The sequence below is a fragment of the Mandrillus leucophaeus genome, unplaced genomic scaffold (genome assembly GCF_000951045.1).
Source record: "Mandrillus leucophaeus isolate KB7577 unplaced genomic scaffold, Mleu.le_1.0 Scaffold736, whole genome shotgun sequence".
Taxonomy (NCBI): domain Eukaryota; kingdom Metazoa; phylum Chordata; class Mammalia; order Primates; family Cercopithecidae; genus Mandrillus; species Mandrillus leucophaeus.
This window is the reverse complement of record NW_012107986.1, coordinates 672,719-684,853: the sequence shown is the minus strand read 5'-3', so window position 1 is coordinate 684,853 and position 12,135 is coordinate 672,719. Positions and strand designations below refer to the sequence as shown.

Genomic DNA, 12,135 nt, shown 5'->3' with positions numbered 1-12,135 from the left:
GGGAGGCCAAGGTGGGCAGATTGCTTGAGTTTAGGAATTAGAGACCAGTCCAGGCAACATAATGAGACCCCATCTCTACAAAAAATTTTAAAAATAGCTGGGCGTGTTGGCGAGTGCCTGTAGTCCCAGATACTTGGGAAGCTGGGTTGGAGAATTGCTTGAGCCAGGGAAATCGAGGCCATACGAGCCATGATTGCGCCACTTTAGTCTGTGGGACAGAGTAAGACCCCATCTTAAAAAAAAAAAACAAAAAAACAAAAAAACAAAAAAAAAAAGAGAAAGAAAGAAAAGGAAAAAGAAAGAAAGAATTAGATGATCTCTCTCTTAAGGTTGTAAGAGTCAATCCATATAAAGCATTTAGCAGAACGTTTGGCACACGACAAATACTTGCTATTGTCATTTTTTGGGTGCATGTTCCATGTCATGAAAAATTCTTAAAAATCAGCATTTTAAGTGACTTCCTTATATTGTTCTTTTATACCTTGATTTATTCATTATCATCATATGTAGTTGGTTTAATAATAAGGGAGTGAATTTTGTGTACCTAAACCTTTGCTCTAGTTTGGACTATTTCCATATGCAAGCATCCTAGAACAGGAATTAATGAGTTAAAGAGTATGACGATTTCTAAAAGGCTCTTAATACATATGCCAACTTGCTTTGGCAGAAAGGATTTTAAAGAACGGGGCTTAAGCATGGTTTCAAACGGCAGCAACGAGAAGTGCAATCTTGGACTTTTTTCCTCCCTCTTTCTCCTTTCTTAAATTGTAGCATTTGGAGCCTAGACTTTTGAGACGGTGCCTTGGTGTGAAAAGAGCCGGCGCACCCGAGAGGGAGGAGGAGGACAGGGCAGGTTTGAATGTCATAGGCGCCCCGACAGTCTAGTAATTGTATCACAGTTGACAGATGCGGCAGCGGTCACATGACCCGCGTATGACCTCATAGCTCCGAGGCTCGTGCGTTCAGAGCCCGACCCAGCGGCGGCGGGAGGAGGGGAGTGCGTTTTCATCACCCCAAGTTGGCAAGCTACTCAAAGGAAACCCGAGGGTTTGGGAACTCTCCTTAGTTTCCTGGGCACTGGGAAGCCCAGGCTTTTCTAATCGCTGGGAAGCGAGACGATTTAGCCTCACAATTAGCAAACGTTTGCTAAATGCAACTAGGTGCCCTGTTCTGGCTGCAGGCCAAGCTCCGTGCCAGGTTTCATCTTACTTCATTCTGATTATCGACATCTCACTGCCGAGGAAACAGACTTGCAGACACCGATGAGAAAACTTAGGAACCAGCTCGGGAGGGAGGACTGGCCCAAAGTCACAGTCAATGGGAGGAAGCGGCGCACGCCTAGCTAGCAAAACCGTGTTGGACTCGGGGAGCCAGAACTGGGCCGGTGTGGGGTGTGGGCGCGGCTGGCTGGGAGGCTTTCCCTGATGAAAGGAAGCGTTTAGGCAGGATGGAAAAACGCAGAACAGAACGCACCCTAACTTGGCAGAGCATCTGTAGTGGAGAGAATGGGATTTTAGAGGAACGCTGCAAATGAAACAAGAAAACAAAAGACCAGAGGAACGGATTGCTAGGATGAAGGGGGAGGGCCCAACCCAGCCCCAGTGAGAGTTTACCCTCTAACTTTGAGGATGCCCTCCCATCCCCAAAGCCCTTGGTTTTGCGTGTAAGTACACTCCTCTTGCAGGGAAGCGCCAGTTCCGTGACCCTGGTTCTCTAAACATTTTCCTTGCAGACTCCTAAAAGAATTTTGAAAATCTGTGTACCCCTTGCACATTTTTAGGTGCAAACATTTAAATTTTTTTCATAAGTTTAAATAATTACATAGAGTCTACTTTCTGGTGTATTGCAAATATTTGACATTTTAAAATGAAACTGTCACAGTACTCTGAAAAATGTTTCTAAATGTAATGCTGTTGTGATTGGATACCACCATCATCCCTTTTAAAAATACATGAACAAGTTGAACAAATTTCATTTTTTTTTCCTTGAACTTATATTTCTCTTCTACTTCCCCTACAGAATTTTAGCAGAATATATTTTTATGATTCAGTCTTTTATGTATCATCCTTCACTCTATCATATTTCTTCCCAACAAAACTATGCGTATCAAACAATTTATTTTTAAATTTTTCTGTGACCATATACTCAGCGTTAAAGAACATTTTGCCTTTATTTGTACTAGGATGACTAGTACACAATCAAAACAAATGCTTTACAAATTGTAATAGGTAATAAGAAAGCATAAAGAATAATTAATTGGAAATGCATCCTTTAAGGAAATGAAGCTTCCTTCCTCATCCCAGTTAGTTCCTGTATTCATGGGTGAATAATCCTTATTGCTAGAAAGGGTCAGAGTTCAGCATTAATTCTATTCCTGTTTTTCTTTTTTACAAATTGATGCTCAGCTCAGAAACCTTTTTCACATAAGGACAAAGGAATGCAAGGACTTTGGTGGTAGCAGTGTCACTCAACTGTATAAACTCCTTTCGAGTTATATGCCAAAAATCATATGGGCAGATCATTAAAAATCTATCAGCTGACAGCTAGAATTGATTCTCCTTCACTTTGAATGAAGGCAGGGAATTGAAAGCTAGTTGATTTGCTTGGTCATTAGAATTGCTCCTGTTCATTTTCTCAACGTGGATACCAGGATTTAGATTCTCCCTTCATTGCACTGGACATTTTCCCTAGTCAATGCATCATGGTAAGATGTGGGGTAGATAAGAGGTATGCCCTGTTTTTCTTGGGGAAATGGGAGAAAGGGGAGGCAAGAGGGAGAACCAGCAGCAGCACCATCTGCCGGCCTGTGCTCAGACAGGTCACCTGTAGAAGACAGCCAAGCAGAAGTTGAAGATTTGGTCCTGCGAGTCTCTTTAAATGACCCACACCAAAATGTGTATCCTTTGGAAAGTCTTCATATCCTTAAGAGTACCTGCCTCTTAGTTTGTACTGGCCCATTCCTGAATGGGTGAGCAAAGGAAAGAAAGGCGATGGGGTGAGGGGTTCCTGCAAGTTCTGAAGGTTTATTTGCAGGAGAGAAGGTACTTTCCCAAGGGCTGACCTCCCTGAGCGGTGACCTTCTTTCTGCAGAGCCTTTCTTGGGAGGAGGCAAAAGCAAAACTGATCTGAACCCCAGGCCTGCCAGCTGCTGTCTCTCCAGACCGAGACTCTTCTCTCAGAGCCTTCCTTCTCTTTTTGGTTCAACCTGATTTGAGCTCTTGAAAGAACCTACTTCTCATTCCTCCATGGGGTACCTCTCAAGGGCAGGGTGGTGTCTGCCACAGACCCATCAGAGTAGAGGGTAGCATTGTGGGGTCAGTCAAGGTGAGGGAGAGCTAGAGTCCTGTCGGACCCGGACATAGCACTGACCTCCTTTGCTAGCTTCTCTCTCCTCACCAACCAGGGCATGCTCATTCATGGTGCCTTTGTGTCCTTAGAAAAAGACCCTCTTTTGGGCAGATGTAGCACCATGAGCCCATGGGGTGGGGAGGACAGGACACCTTTGTACTAAGAAAAAAGCTCCCCTTCTTCTCAACTGATGCAGCCCTAGTGCCAAGGGGCGTGACTTGGCCAGGGGAGGGTGGGCTGAATTTCAGCTCCCACATGTCCCCACAGCTGGGCACCTTTTGGCATTGCACAGCTGCCTAACCAGGGGGGTTTGGGGACATTCGGGATAGATGTAGAAGGATGAACGGATACTCCGGCCTGCCCCCAGCCCTGCTCTGAGATGTTTCTCATATGCTTCTGCTGGAATTCTCTGCCAAATGGACTCTATTACATTATACCTTAAAAAAACAAAGTAAAGAGAGCCAGACCAACATGGAATTCCCTAGCATGGCTCATAGAACTACCCCAGTCTCCAGCCTCAGCACATGCCTCAATCCTTGGGCTCAGCTGAGAAGATGTCATTGAGAGAAATCATTAAACTTCAAGGTTGCAGGCAGCCATGTGTTATCTATTTTTTTTTTTTCAAGCCTGGAGCAAGGAGTCTATGAATTGCATTTCCCAAATCCATAAATGCACCCTGAGAAAACCCCACACCACAATTCACTATAAAGAAAAGCTCTGATAGATTTCTGTCTTAAATACAGCACCTCCCAGCAAGTCAGTGCCTAACATTTGTGGCGACCTAGGACAAGAGGACAAAAGGAGATCCACAAACCTTGTGTTGACATATGTTTAACTATCATCTCGTAATAGCAAACTGTCAAATGCTGTAGCCCCCTATCTTGACAAATCTTCATAATGACCTGGAAGGTCAAGTCTGAATTAGAATCTCATTGTCCTGAGATAGCCATGCTGGAACATTGTGATTATGGGGACAGCTGGCTGCAGGCCTTCCCCATCCCTGACCCTGGACCCTGCAACTCACAGTCCATGGCCTGCCCTCCTCCTGTCACACTGCGCTCTGCCTCAATCTTTGGGGAGTCTGATATGGGCATTCCAGACTCCATATCCAAGTTCCAGTCATACCTCTTATGGCCTACAGTTTCCTTTTTTCTTTTTTTTTTTTTTTTGAGATGGTGTCTCGCTCTTGTCGCCCAGGCTGGAGTGCAGTGGCGCGATCTTGGCTTACTGCAACCTCCGCCTCCCGGGTTCAAGCTATTTTCTTGCCTCAGTCTCTCAAGTAGCTGGGACTACAGGCACCCACCACCACTCCTGGAGGGATTTCACCATGTTGGCAGGGCTGGTCTCGAACTCCTGACCTCTGGTGATCTGCCTGCCTCCGTCTCCCAAAGTGGTGGGATTACAGGTATGAGCCACTGAGCCTGGCCATGGCCTGCAGTTTCTAGAGACAGATCTGGGGCCTTTTGGGCAAGTAACTCCAGGGTCCTGTATACCCAAAGTATGGTCTAGGAAGAAGGAAGTATGAGCATGGGTGGAGACAGCCACTGGGTCCTGGAGACTCCTTACCCCACAGAGAAGAGTCAAGCCAGAGGAGAGCCAGAGTAGAGGCCTCTTAAAAGTGCCCGCCCAGAGCAAGGTCCCTCTTGTCCAGGTCTGAGGGCAGTACTGCCCAGAGTGACAGCAGCTATGTGATATGCCCTTGCCTTCTGGAGGCCAATCCCCTGCTCTCACCCCCATCACACACCAACTGGGCAGATATCTCAAAAACCTTGTTTTTATTGGTAACCATTTTACTGAGATAATTCACGTACTATGCAATTCACCCTCTAAAGTATATGATTCAATGGTTTTTACTGTGTTCATAGAGCTGAACAACCAACCACTAGCACAATCAATTTTAGAACATCTCTTTACCCCAAAAGAAACCCTGTACCTTTTAGTTGTCACTGCCAAATCCCTCTGTTTCTCAAGCCCTAGGCAACCAAGAATCTACTTTCTGTCTATAGACTTGCCTATTCTGGACATTCCATGTAAGTGAAATCATACATGTGACTCTTTGTGACTAGCTTCTTAGCATAACATATTTAAGGCTCATCCATGTTGTAGCAGGAATCTGTAATTTATCCCTTTTTATTGCCAAATATTGTATGGATAGCCCACATTTTATTTATCTACCCACTGGTTGATTGACACCTGGGCTGCTTCCAGACCTTTCATGGACCATCATCCTGCAAGCGCAGGATGTTGGCAGCACACAGCATATGCTTGTCTGTGGAGTTTCCCGCTGGGCATCCCCTCTCAGCCAGGCCCTGCTTCCACTTCCTTTGGCACCGTCATCAAGCCCTTCGTGGTGCTAGAGCAGGGCTGTTTTCTCTCAAGAAGTGGTGAAATGGCTCCTTCCCTGCAGACAGGCACATGTGCTTACATATGTTCCAGTGGCTCTGCTTCTCTACAGCTCCTTCAGACTCCCTTGGTTAGGTTCATGAACACATCTTTCTTTATAGAACAGGCTGGGAACAGGTGCCATGGTATCTCCTATGTTAGCTGTTGCTGAGCCTGGGTGCCAACTCATATGAGAAAGCCCTTGCAGGATTCAGAACTCTTGGGTGTAAGTGAGAGAAACCCAATTCAAATCAGTTAAAGCAAAAATGGAAGTCGAAAGGTCTAGGGATATCTCTTATCTCAGGTGGATCCAGGGACCCAAATCATGTCATCCAGAAATCACTTTCTCTCTCCCTCCTTCTCCATCTGTATTCCCATATCTTGGCTCTGCTTTTCTCTATATCGGTTTTATTCTCAGGTAGGCCTTCCCCAAGTGGAACAATATAACCAACAGCATCTCTGGACACACAGTCTACCAGCTTAGTAGCCAATGGAATAAGAGCTCATCTTTCCAAGAGTTTCAGCAAAACATCCAGGTTTGAAACTCATTGGTCAGGCTTGGGTCATGTGTCCGCATATGAACCAATCATTTTGGCCAGAAGATGGAATGCCCTGGTTGGCCAGATCTGGGTCCTGGGCCTACCCCTTGACTAGAAGTCAGTTTACCTGAACTTCATGGACTAAGATTGAGGAAGAGGGAGTGGCCCAAAAGAAAATCAAGGGGAAATAACTGCTGGACACACGCAGCAGATGTTACTGGAACCATCCTATGAACTGTCCTGTCTGGGGTCTGCCCCACCAGTTTATCACGCATATCCAGATGGGCCTGAGCCCTAGTAGTGGACATTCTTAGGCTGAAGCCGAGATCCCGTTAGATACGTTATCGTTACATACATGTCATTACATGTAATAAATCAATTCCTCATAAGACCCTAGAAATTGATAGCCAAGATATTCCCCCTCTTAATAAGGGTTTATCATTGAACACGAACAAAGCCTTAGTATAAGCAATGTTGCCCTAATGGTGGAATCATGGACTTTATGGAAGCACATTGGAGAAAATATTTTGATTCCAAGAGGCCTTTTGGAGACCCAGAGACTCAATAAGTAGTTACCCATTCATCCATCACATCCATGTTTAGGATCTGAATATCCTTAATTTCACAGTAATTTATTCATGCCAGGAATGAGCAGAGAATCTGGATGGGGGGAGTAGCAGAGGGGCCAAGAAATCACAGACAAGGGTACCCCGGTAAAGAAGACCTTGTTGTAGGCAGCAGCACAACATAGCTCTTCTCTGACATCCCCCTCACTCTTTCTTCCCATCCCTGTTCCTTTGTCACCATGGCAACCAATGATGCTCCCTCCTCCTCTTTCCCTCTCTGCTCACTCTGGTCCCCAGGCCCCACTGCTCTTTGTCTGACTGGCTTCACACCGCGGCTGCCAGCTTCTCTGCAAACACTCAGCCTGGGCATGCAGCTTCACCTTCTTTTCACCCTCCACCCCACCACCCTCTCCCGCCTCATTTTCCTGCTCCCAGTCTTCTGCTTCATGCCTTCCTTAATCTTGATCCAGGCTTTAGTGAAATTACCATCTTTCTTCAAGAAGTTGGATGAAAATTAGATTTTTGCCACTCTAACCTGATTTGAAATGCATTAAGAGATCTGTCTCTTGAAACATCTCAAGGTGAGGCAATTTGTGAAGGGAAGAAGCATCCCTTACTGCGGCTTCTGTGCTTAAACATTGTTAGAGAGTGAATCACATTCTATTTTTGTACTAGGAGTGTCTTCTGTTTAACAAAATCCCCCAGCGTGTCTCTGAGTGAAACAGAGACTTTATCATAAAGGAACTAACACTTCAAGTTCAGAGATTGTGAGCTGTTGGCCCCATGGACTTTTGTTAGGTCTGTAGAGTGGCTAAAGAAAATTGAACAAACATTTGAAAATCAGCAGGTATCACAAAAGTCTGGATTTCTGGCTGCCCTTGAGTTGGACATGGGGCGTGTATCTCCACATGGTGAAGATGGGAAGGAGGGAAGAAGGAGTAGAGGCTTCCTGCTTTATGGGTTCTTCCTCTCCTGTCAGCTATGCCTGGTCAGTTTCCCACTTTTACCTGGCCCACCTGGGTCCTCCTGGCATCTGAGCTTCTGACCCTGGCCCTAATTGATGTTTTTTGTTTGTTTGTTTGTTTGTTTGTTTGTGTTTGTTTTTGAGATGGAGTCTTTCTCTGTCGCCCCGGCTGGAGTGCAGCGGCACAATCTCGGCTCACTGCAACCTCCACCTCCCAGGTTCAAGCAATTTTCCTGCCCCAGCCTCCCAAGTAGCTGGGATTACAGGCGCACGCCAGCATGCCAGGCCAATTTTTGTATTTTTAGTAGAGACAAGGTTTTGCCATGTTGGTCAGGCTGGTCTTGATCTCCTGATCTCAGGTGATCCACCCGCCCTGGCCTCCCGAAGTGCTGGGATTACAGGCATGAGCCACCATGCCTGGCCTCCTAACTGATCTGTTTTGAGAACCAGGATTCTCCCACAGTGCGTGGAGTTTGCTTAGGGGCAGTCATCTGGAGTTCCTTTGAAGTTAGCCTGATACCTGAGAGCAGGTGAGCTTTCTACCAACTACTGTGCTTCCAGAGTCTTCCAATCATTGTTTTCTCGGAACCCACTCAGGCTAGCTCAAATATTATGGGCTTTATGTATGTGAGGCAGTGGAAATTGCTCAGAAGTGAAGTCAGGCACGGTGAACTGTGTAGGGTTTCTCTGTTAGCCCAACCACCTCCCTCTTCTTTCATATACCTACTCCTGTCTCAGAGTGGACGTACCAGCCTGGTCTTCAGAAAAAGAGCCAGGCAGAGCAGATTCAAGAGGAAGGACCCCAGGCTGCCAGTAACAGACTCACTCTCCCGTCTTGGGGGACCTAGGAGAGGACATGGGGTGGGTTGCAGAGGGAGCTACCCAGGCCTTTGAGTATAGATCTACTGCCACTCATGGAATGGCAGGTGTGTGGGTCAGGTGGGCCCATGAGTGAGGCCTTACATCTGTCCCCTCTCAAAGACATTTTCCCCCTTAGTGCTTGGCGAGAGAAGTGTGGGAACACGGGACGGCAAGGCTGCAGTGAACTGAGATTGTGCCACTGCACTCCAGCTCCGGCAACAGAGTGAGACCCTGTCTCAGAAAAACAGAACAAAACAAACAAAAAAGAAACATGGGAACGGTTAGAATAAAAGGGTAGATTCATAAGCAGGAAAACTTTGGAGCCGCTACCCCCAGTTACACATGTCTAGAGAGATATACAGGGGGCCACACAATGCCATCTGAAATGGAGTAGCAGTTCTCTTCCCATGTTATCAAACCAGCTCGGCACCGTTGTTCACAAACCTAAATGAACAAGACACAGGACGGTTCTTTGTTTTCTTCCAATTATCTTTCAGCTCCTTGCCACACTTGGTCTCTGCCGCCTCCTGGCTGAGCAAGCTTGGGCCATTCCTGAACCTCTCGGAGTCTGATTTCTCATCTGCGAAGTGGATGTCATAGGCTGAATTCTCTCCCCTCAGAATTCACGTGTTGAAGTCCTAACCCCCAATACCTCAGAATGTGATCTTATCTGGAGATGGGGCTTTAGACTACATACTGGGTACAGTGTACACTGCTCGGGTGATGGGTGCACCCAGATCTCAGAGATCACCACTATAGAATTTATCCCTGTAATCAAAAACCACTTGTACCCCCAAAACTATTGAAATTAAAAAAAGAAATCATGGTGTTAAAATGAGGGCTTAATCCAATCTGACTGGTGTCCTTAGAAGAGGAAATTTGGGCTTTCAGAGAGACACCAGCGATGCACACAGAGAGTAAAGACCACACGGGGACGCAGGGAGAAGGCAGCAGCCATCTGCAAGCCGAGAGAGGCCCTAGAGGAAACCAAACCTGCCAACACCTTGATCTTGGACTTTCAGCTTCCAGAACTATGGGCAAATGAGCATCTGTTGTTAAAGCCACCCAGTCTGTGGTGTTTTGTTAGAGCAGCCTGGGCAGATTAATCTAGTGCGTACCAGTGCTCCTTCATGAAGGGCTGTGGGATAAAATAGATGACATGAAGTGCGATGGACAGGGTACAATACATCCTAGGTGTTCAGTAAGGGTGAGCTTCCTTTTCAAGAAGCAGTCACAGAATGCTTTAGCTCGCAGAGCCTTTCTCAGATTGTCTCTTACACTCCTTCTGTTTATTTGATTGATGAATGATTGCTCCTTAATTGCTGATTGAGCTCTGTGGTCTGGTTGTTGGCCCCTGGCAATGGGTGGTCTGTGCAGCCACACTGTTTGCTGATCTTGCACTTCCAAGACCTGAAACTAGAGCTGGGGCTCAGAGAAGAGCTGCCCCGTGGTAGCAAGTCTGTCACTGGCTCTTTCTGGGGCAGAGGGAAGCTCCCGAAACCCTGCTCTCCCCACCGCCTCCACCAAGGGTCCCTCTGCTCAGCACTTTCTGCACGGCTTCCTGGTGGCTGTCTTCCAAGGCCTGCTTTCTGCCCCAGGACCTTACAAAGGCTGCTTTGATGAAAAGTTTGAGGCAAAGTGACTGTGTCATTTGATACAAGAGGCTCAAGGGGGTAAAAAGTGTCGCTTTCTTCTATTTTTGGATTTTCTAGCCCAAAGGAGAATGATCAGCTGAATGGGGCTGGGGCGGAAGCCAGGAGCAGAGAGAGGAAATGCCCCCAAGCTGGAGAGCCCCTGTGATTAGCAGCTGGAAGCCTAGAGCGTGACCTGCTTGTGAAGAGGCACCTCAGCAGACAGACTCTGTGCCAAGAGCTGGAAGGCATGCAGGGGCCACTTGCCCTGGGGGCCACCAGACTCGCTTCCTCCAATGGCCTGCTCCAACGGTCCCTGCCCCTGCAAAATGCAAAGAGCCTGCTCCCTCCCTCTCTCCTGTTGATGGGAGTACAGGCCAAGGATAGTCACTCTCTGGGTGAGATTTGAGAGGCACCACAAAAGCCCCTTACCCCTGGGGTCTCCATCATCCACCGCCAGGGCAGTGGCACAGGGCTGTGCTCTCAGCGGGGGCTCTGCACATGGCTTAATGCTCTGCTGTCACCGTCGTGGAATTCTTGATGTTTTTGAATAAGGGAAACTGCACTGTCCTCTTGCACTGGGCCCACAAATTCAGGAGCCCGACCTCCCCACCTCTCCCAGTTCTTGACATTCTGGTTAGCGGTCACTTCCCTTCCCTGCTCTGGCTGATACCTCTCATCTGTGTAGCTTCTCCTTCCCCACCAGCCTCCACCTCGTTATCTCACTAATTGTCACTATAACCCTGTGACACCTGTGAGGGGTCACCGGTGAGGGGCTGTGAGGGGCTGACACCTCTCTGACTCGTGGCCCTTTGTAGGATTTGCCCCATGAGCCCAGGCCTTTTGATGCCACTCCTTTGCTCTCTTTGAGGAACAAAAATGCCTACCTCCTGGCTATCTGTAATCCCCTCCTACTTAAGTGTAAGAAATTTGCAAGTCTGAAACCCATCCTCCACTTCACCCTTAAGAGCCTACAAAGCCCTCTGAGGGTGCTTAATAAATACTGACTAATGAACTTGCAGCTGCTGCTCCTTTGGCTAATTAAATCTAAGTAAGTCACAGACTTTGAATTATGCAACAAGGCTTGGCCAAAACAGCTTAAAAATGTGGGAGCCCTAGCTTTTCTGCTGTGCCCTGTGGAAAAATCCCATCTTTTAATCATGCTTAACCTTCCTGAAGAACAGCGGCAACCTTTAAATAATGAATGAATGTATATTAGCAAGATTTCCCCAAAGCTACACATGGGAGTCAGATCAAAAAAGGGACAGAGGCAGACACAGGTCTGTGGGGATTTTGGAACTTTCTGTTGAGTCCTGGCCTGCAGGGTGAAGTCATTTGGTTCTCCAGGAGCTCAGAGCATGAACTGGTGAAAGGAGGGAGGGGCAGATGTGCTACCCACAGGTTCAGCTTCCTGATGTGGCACAGTAAGCTCCTGCTACCCCTAGCCTGCGGCAGAGCTTAATGGAGACCCCATAGCACTTCTGAAGGGCCATGCACTCAGTTGTTCTCCCTCTCATTCCCCCTAGAAGACCCTTCTGGCCAACAGCATTGTCTTCAAAAAGAGAACCGATTTTTTTTTTTTTTTTTTTTCTAATACGGTCTTGCTCTGTCCCCCAGGCTGGAGTGCAGTGGCACAATCACAGCTCACTGTAGCCTCAACCTCCCAGGCTCACATCTCAGCCTCCTGAGTAGCTGGGACAGCACAGCAGGTGCATGCCACCGGACCTGGCTTTTTTTTTTTTTTTTTTTTGATAGGGTCTTGCTCTGTCCCCCAGGCTGGAGTGCAGTGGCACAATCACAGCTCACTGTAGCCTCAACCTCCCAGGCTCACGTCTCAGCCTCCT

The 12,135-nt window shown here is 47.3% G+C and overlaps 1 protein-coding gene across 1 annotated transcript in view; it reads right to left on the bottom strand.

The window, feature by feature from the left end:
* Positions 1–10,475: 10,475 nt before the first annotated feature.
* TMEM247 (transmembrane protein 247) overlaps positions 10,476–12,135 on the bottom strand; it is an 11,366-nt gene continuing 9,706 nt past the window's right edge. Inside the window, exon 4 of the mRNA XM_011965778.1 lies at positions 10,476–10,649. Within this exon, the coding sequence (XP_011821168.1) occupies positions 10,476–10,649 (174 nt within the window). The remainder of the gene's footprint in view (positions 10,650–12,135) is intronic.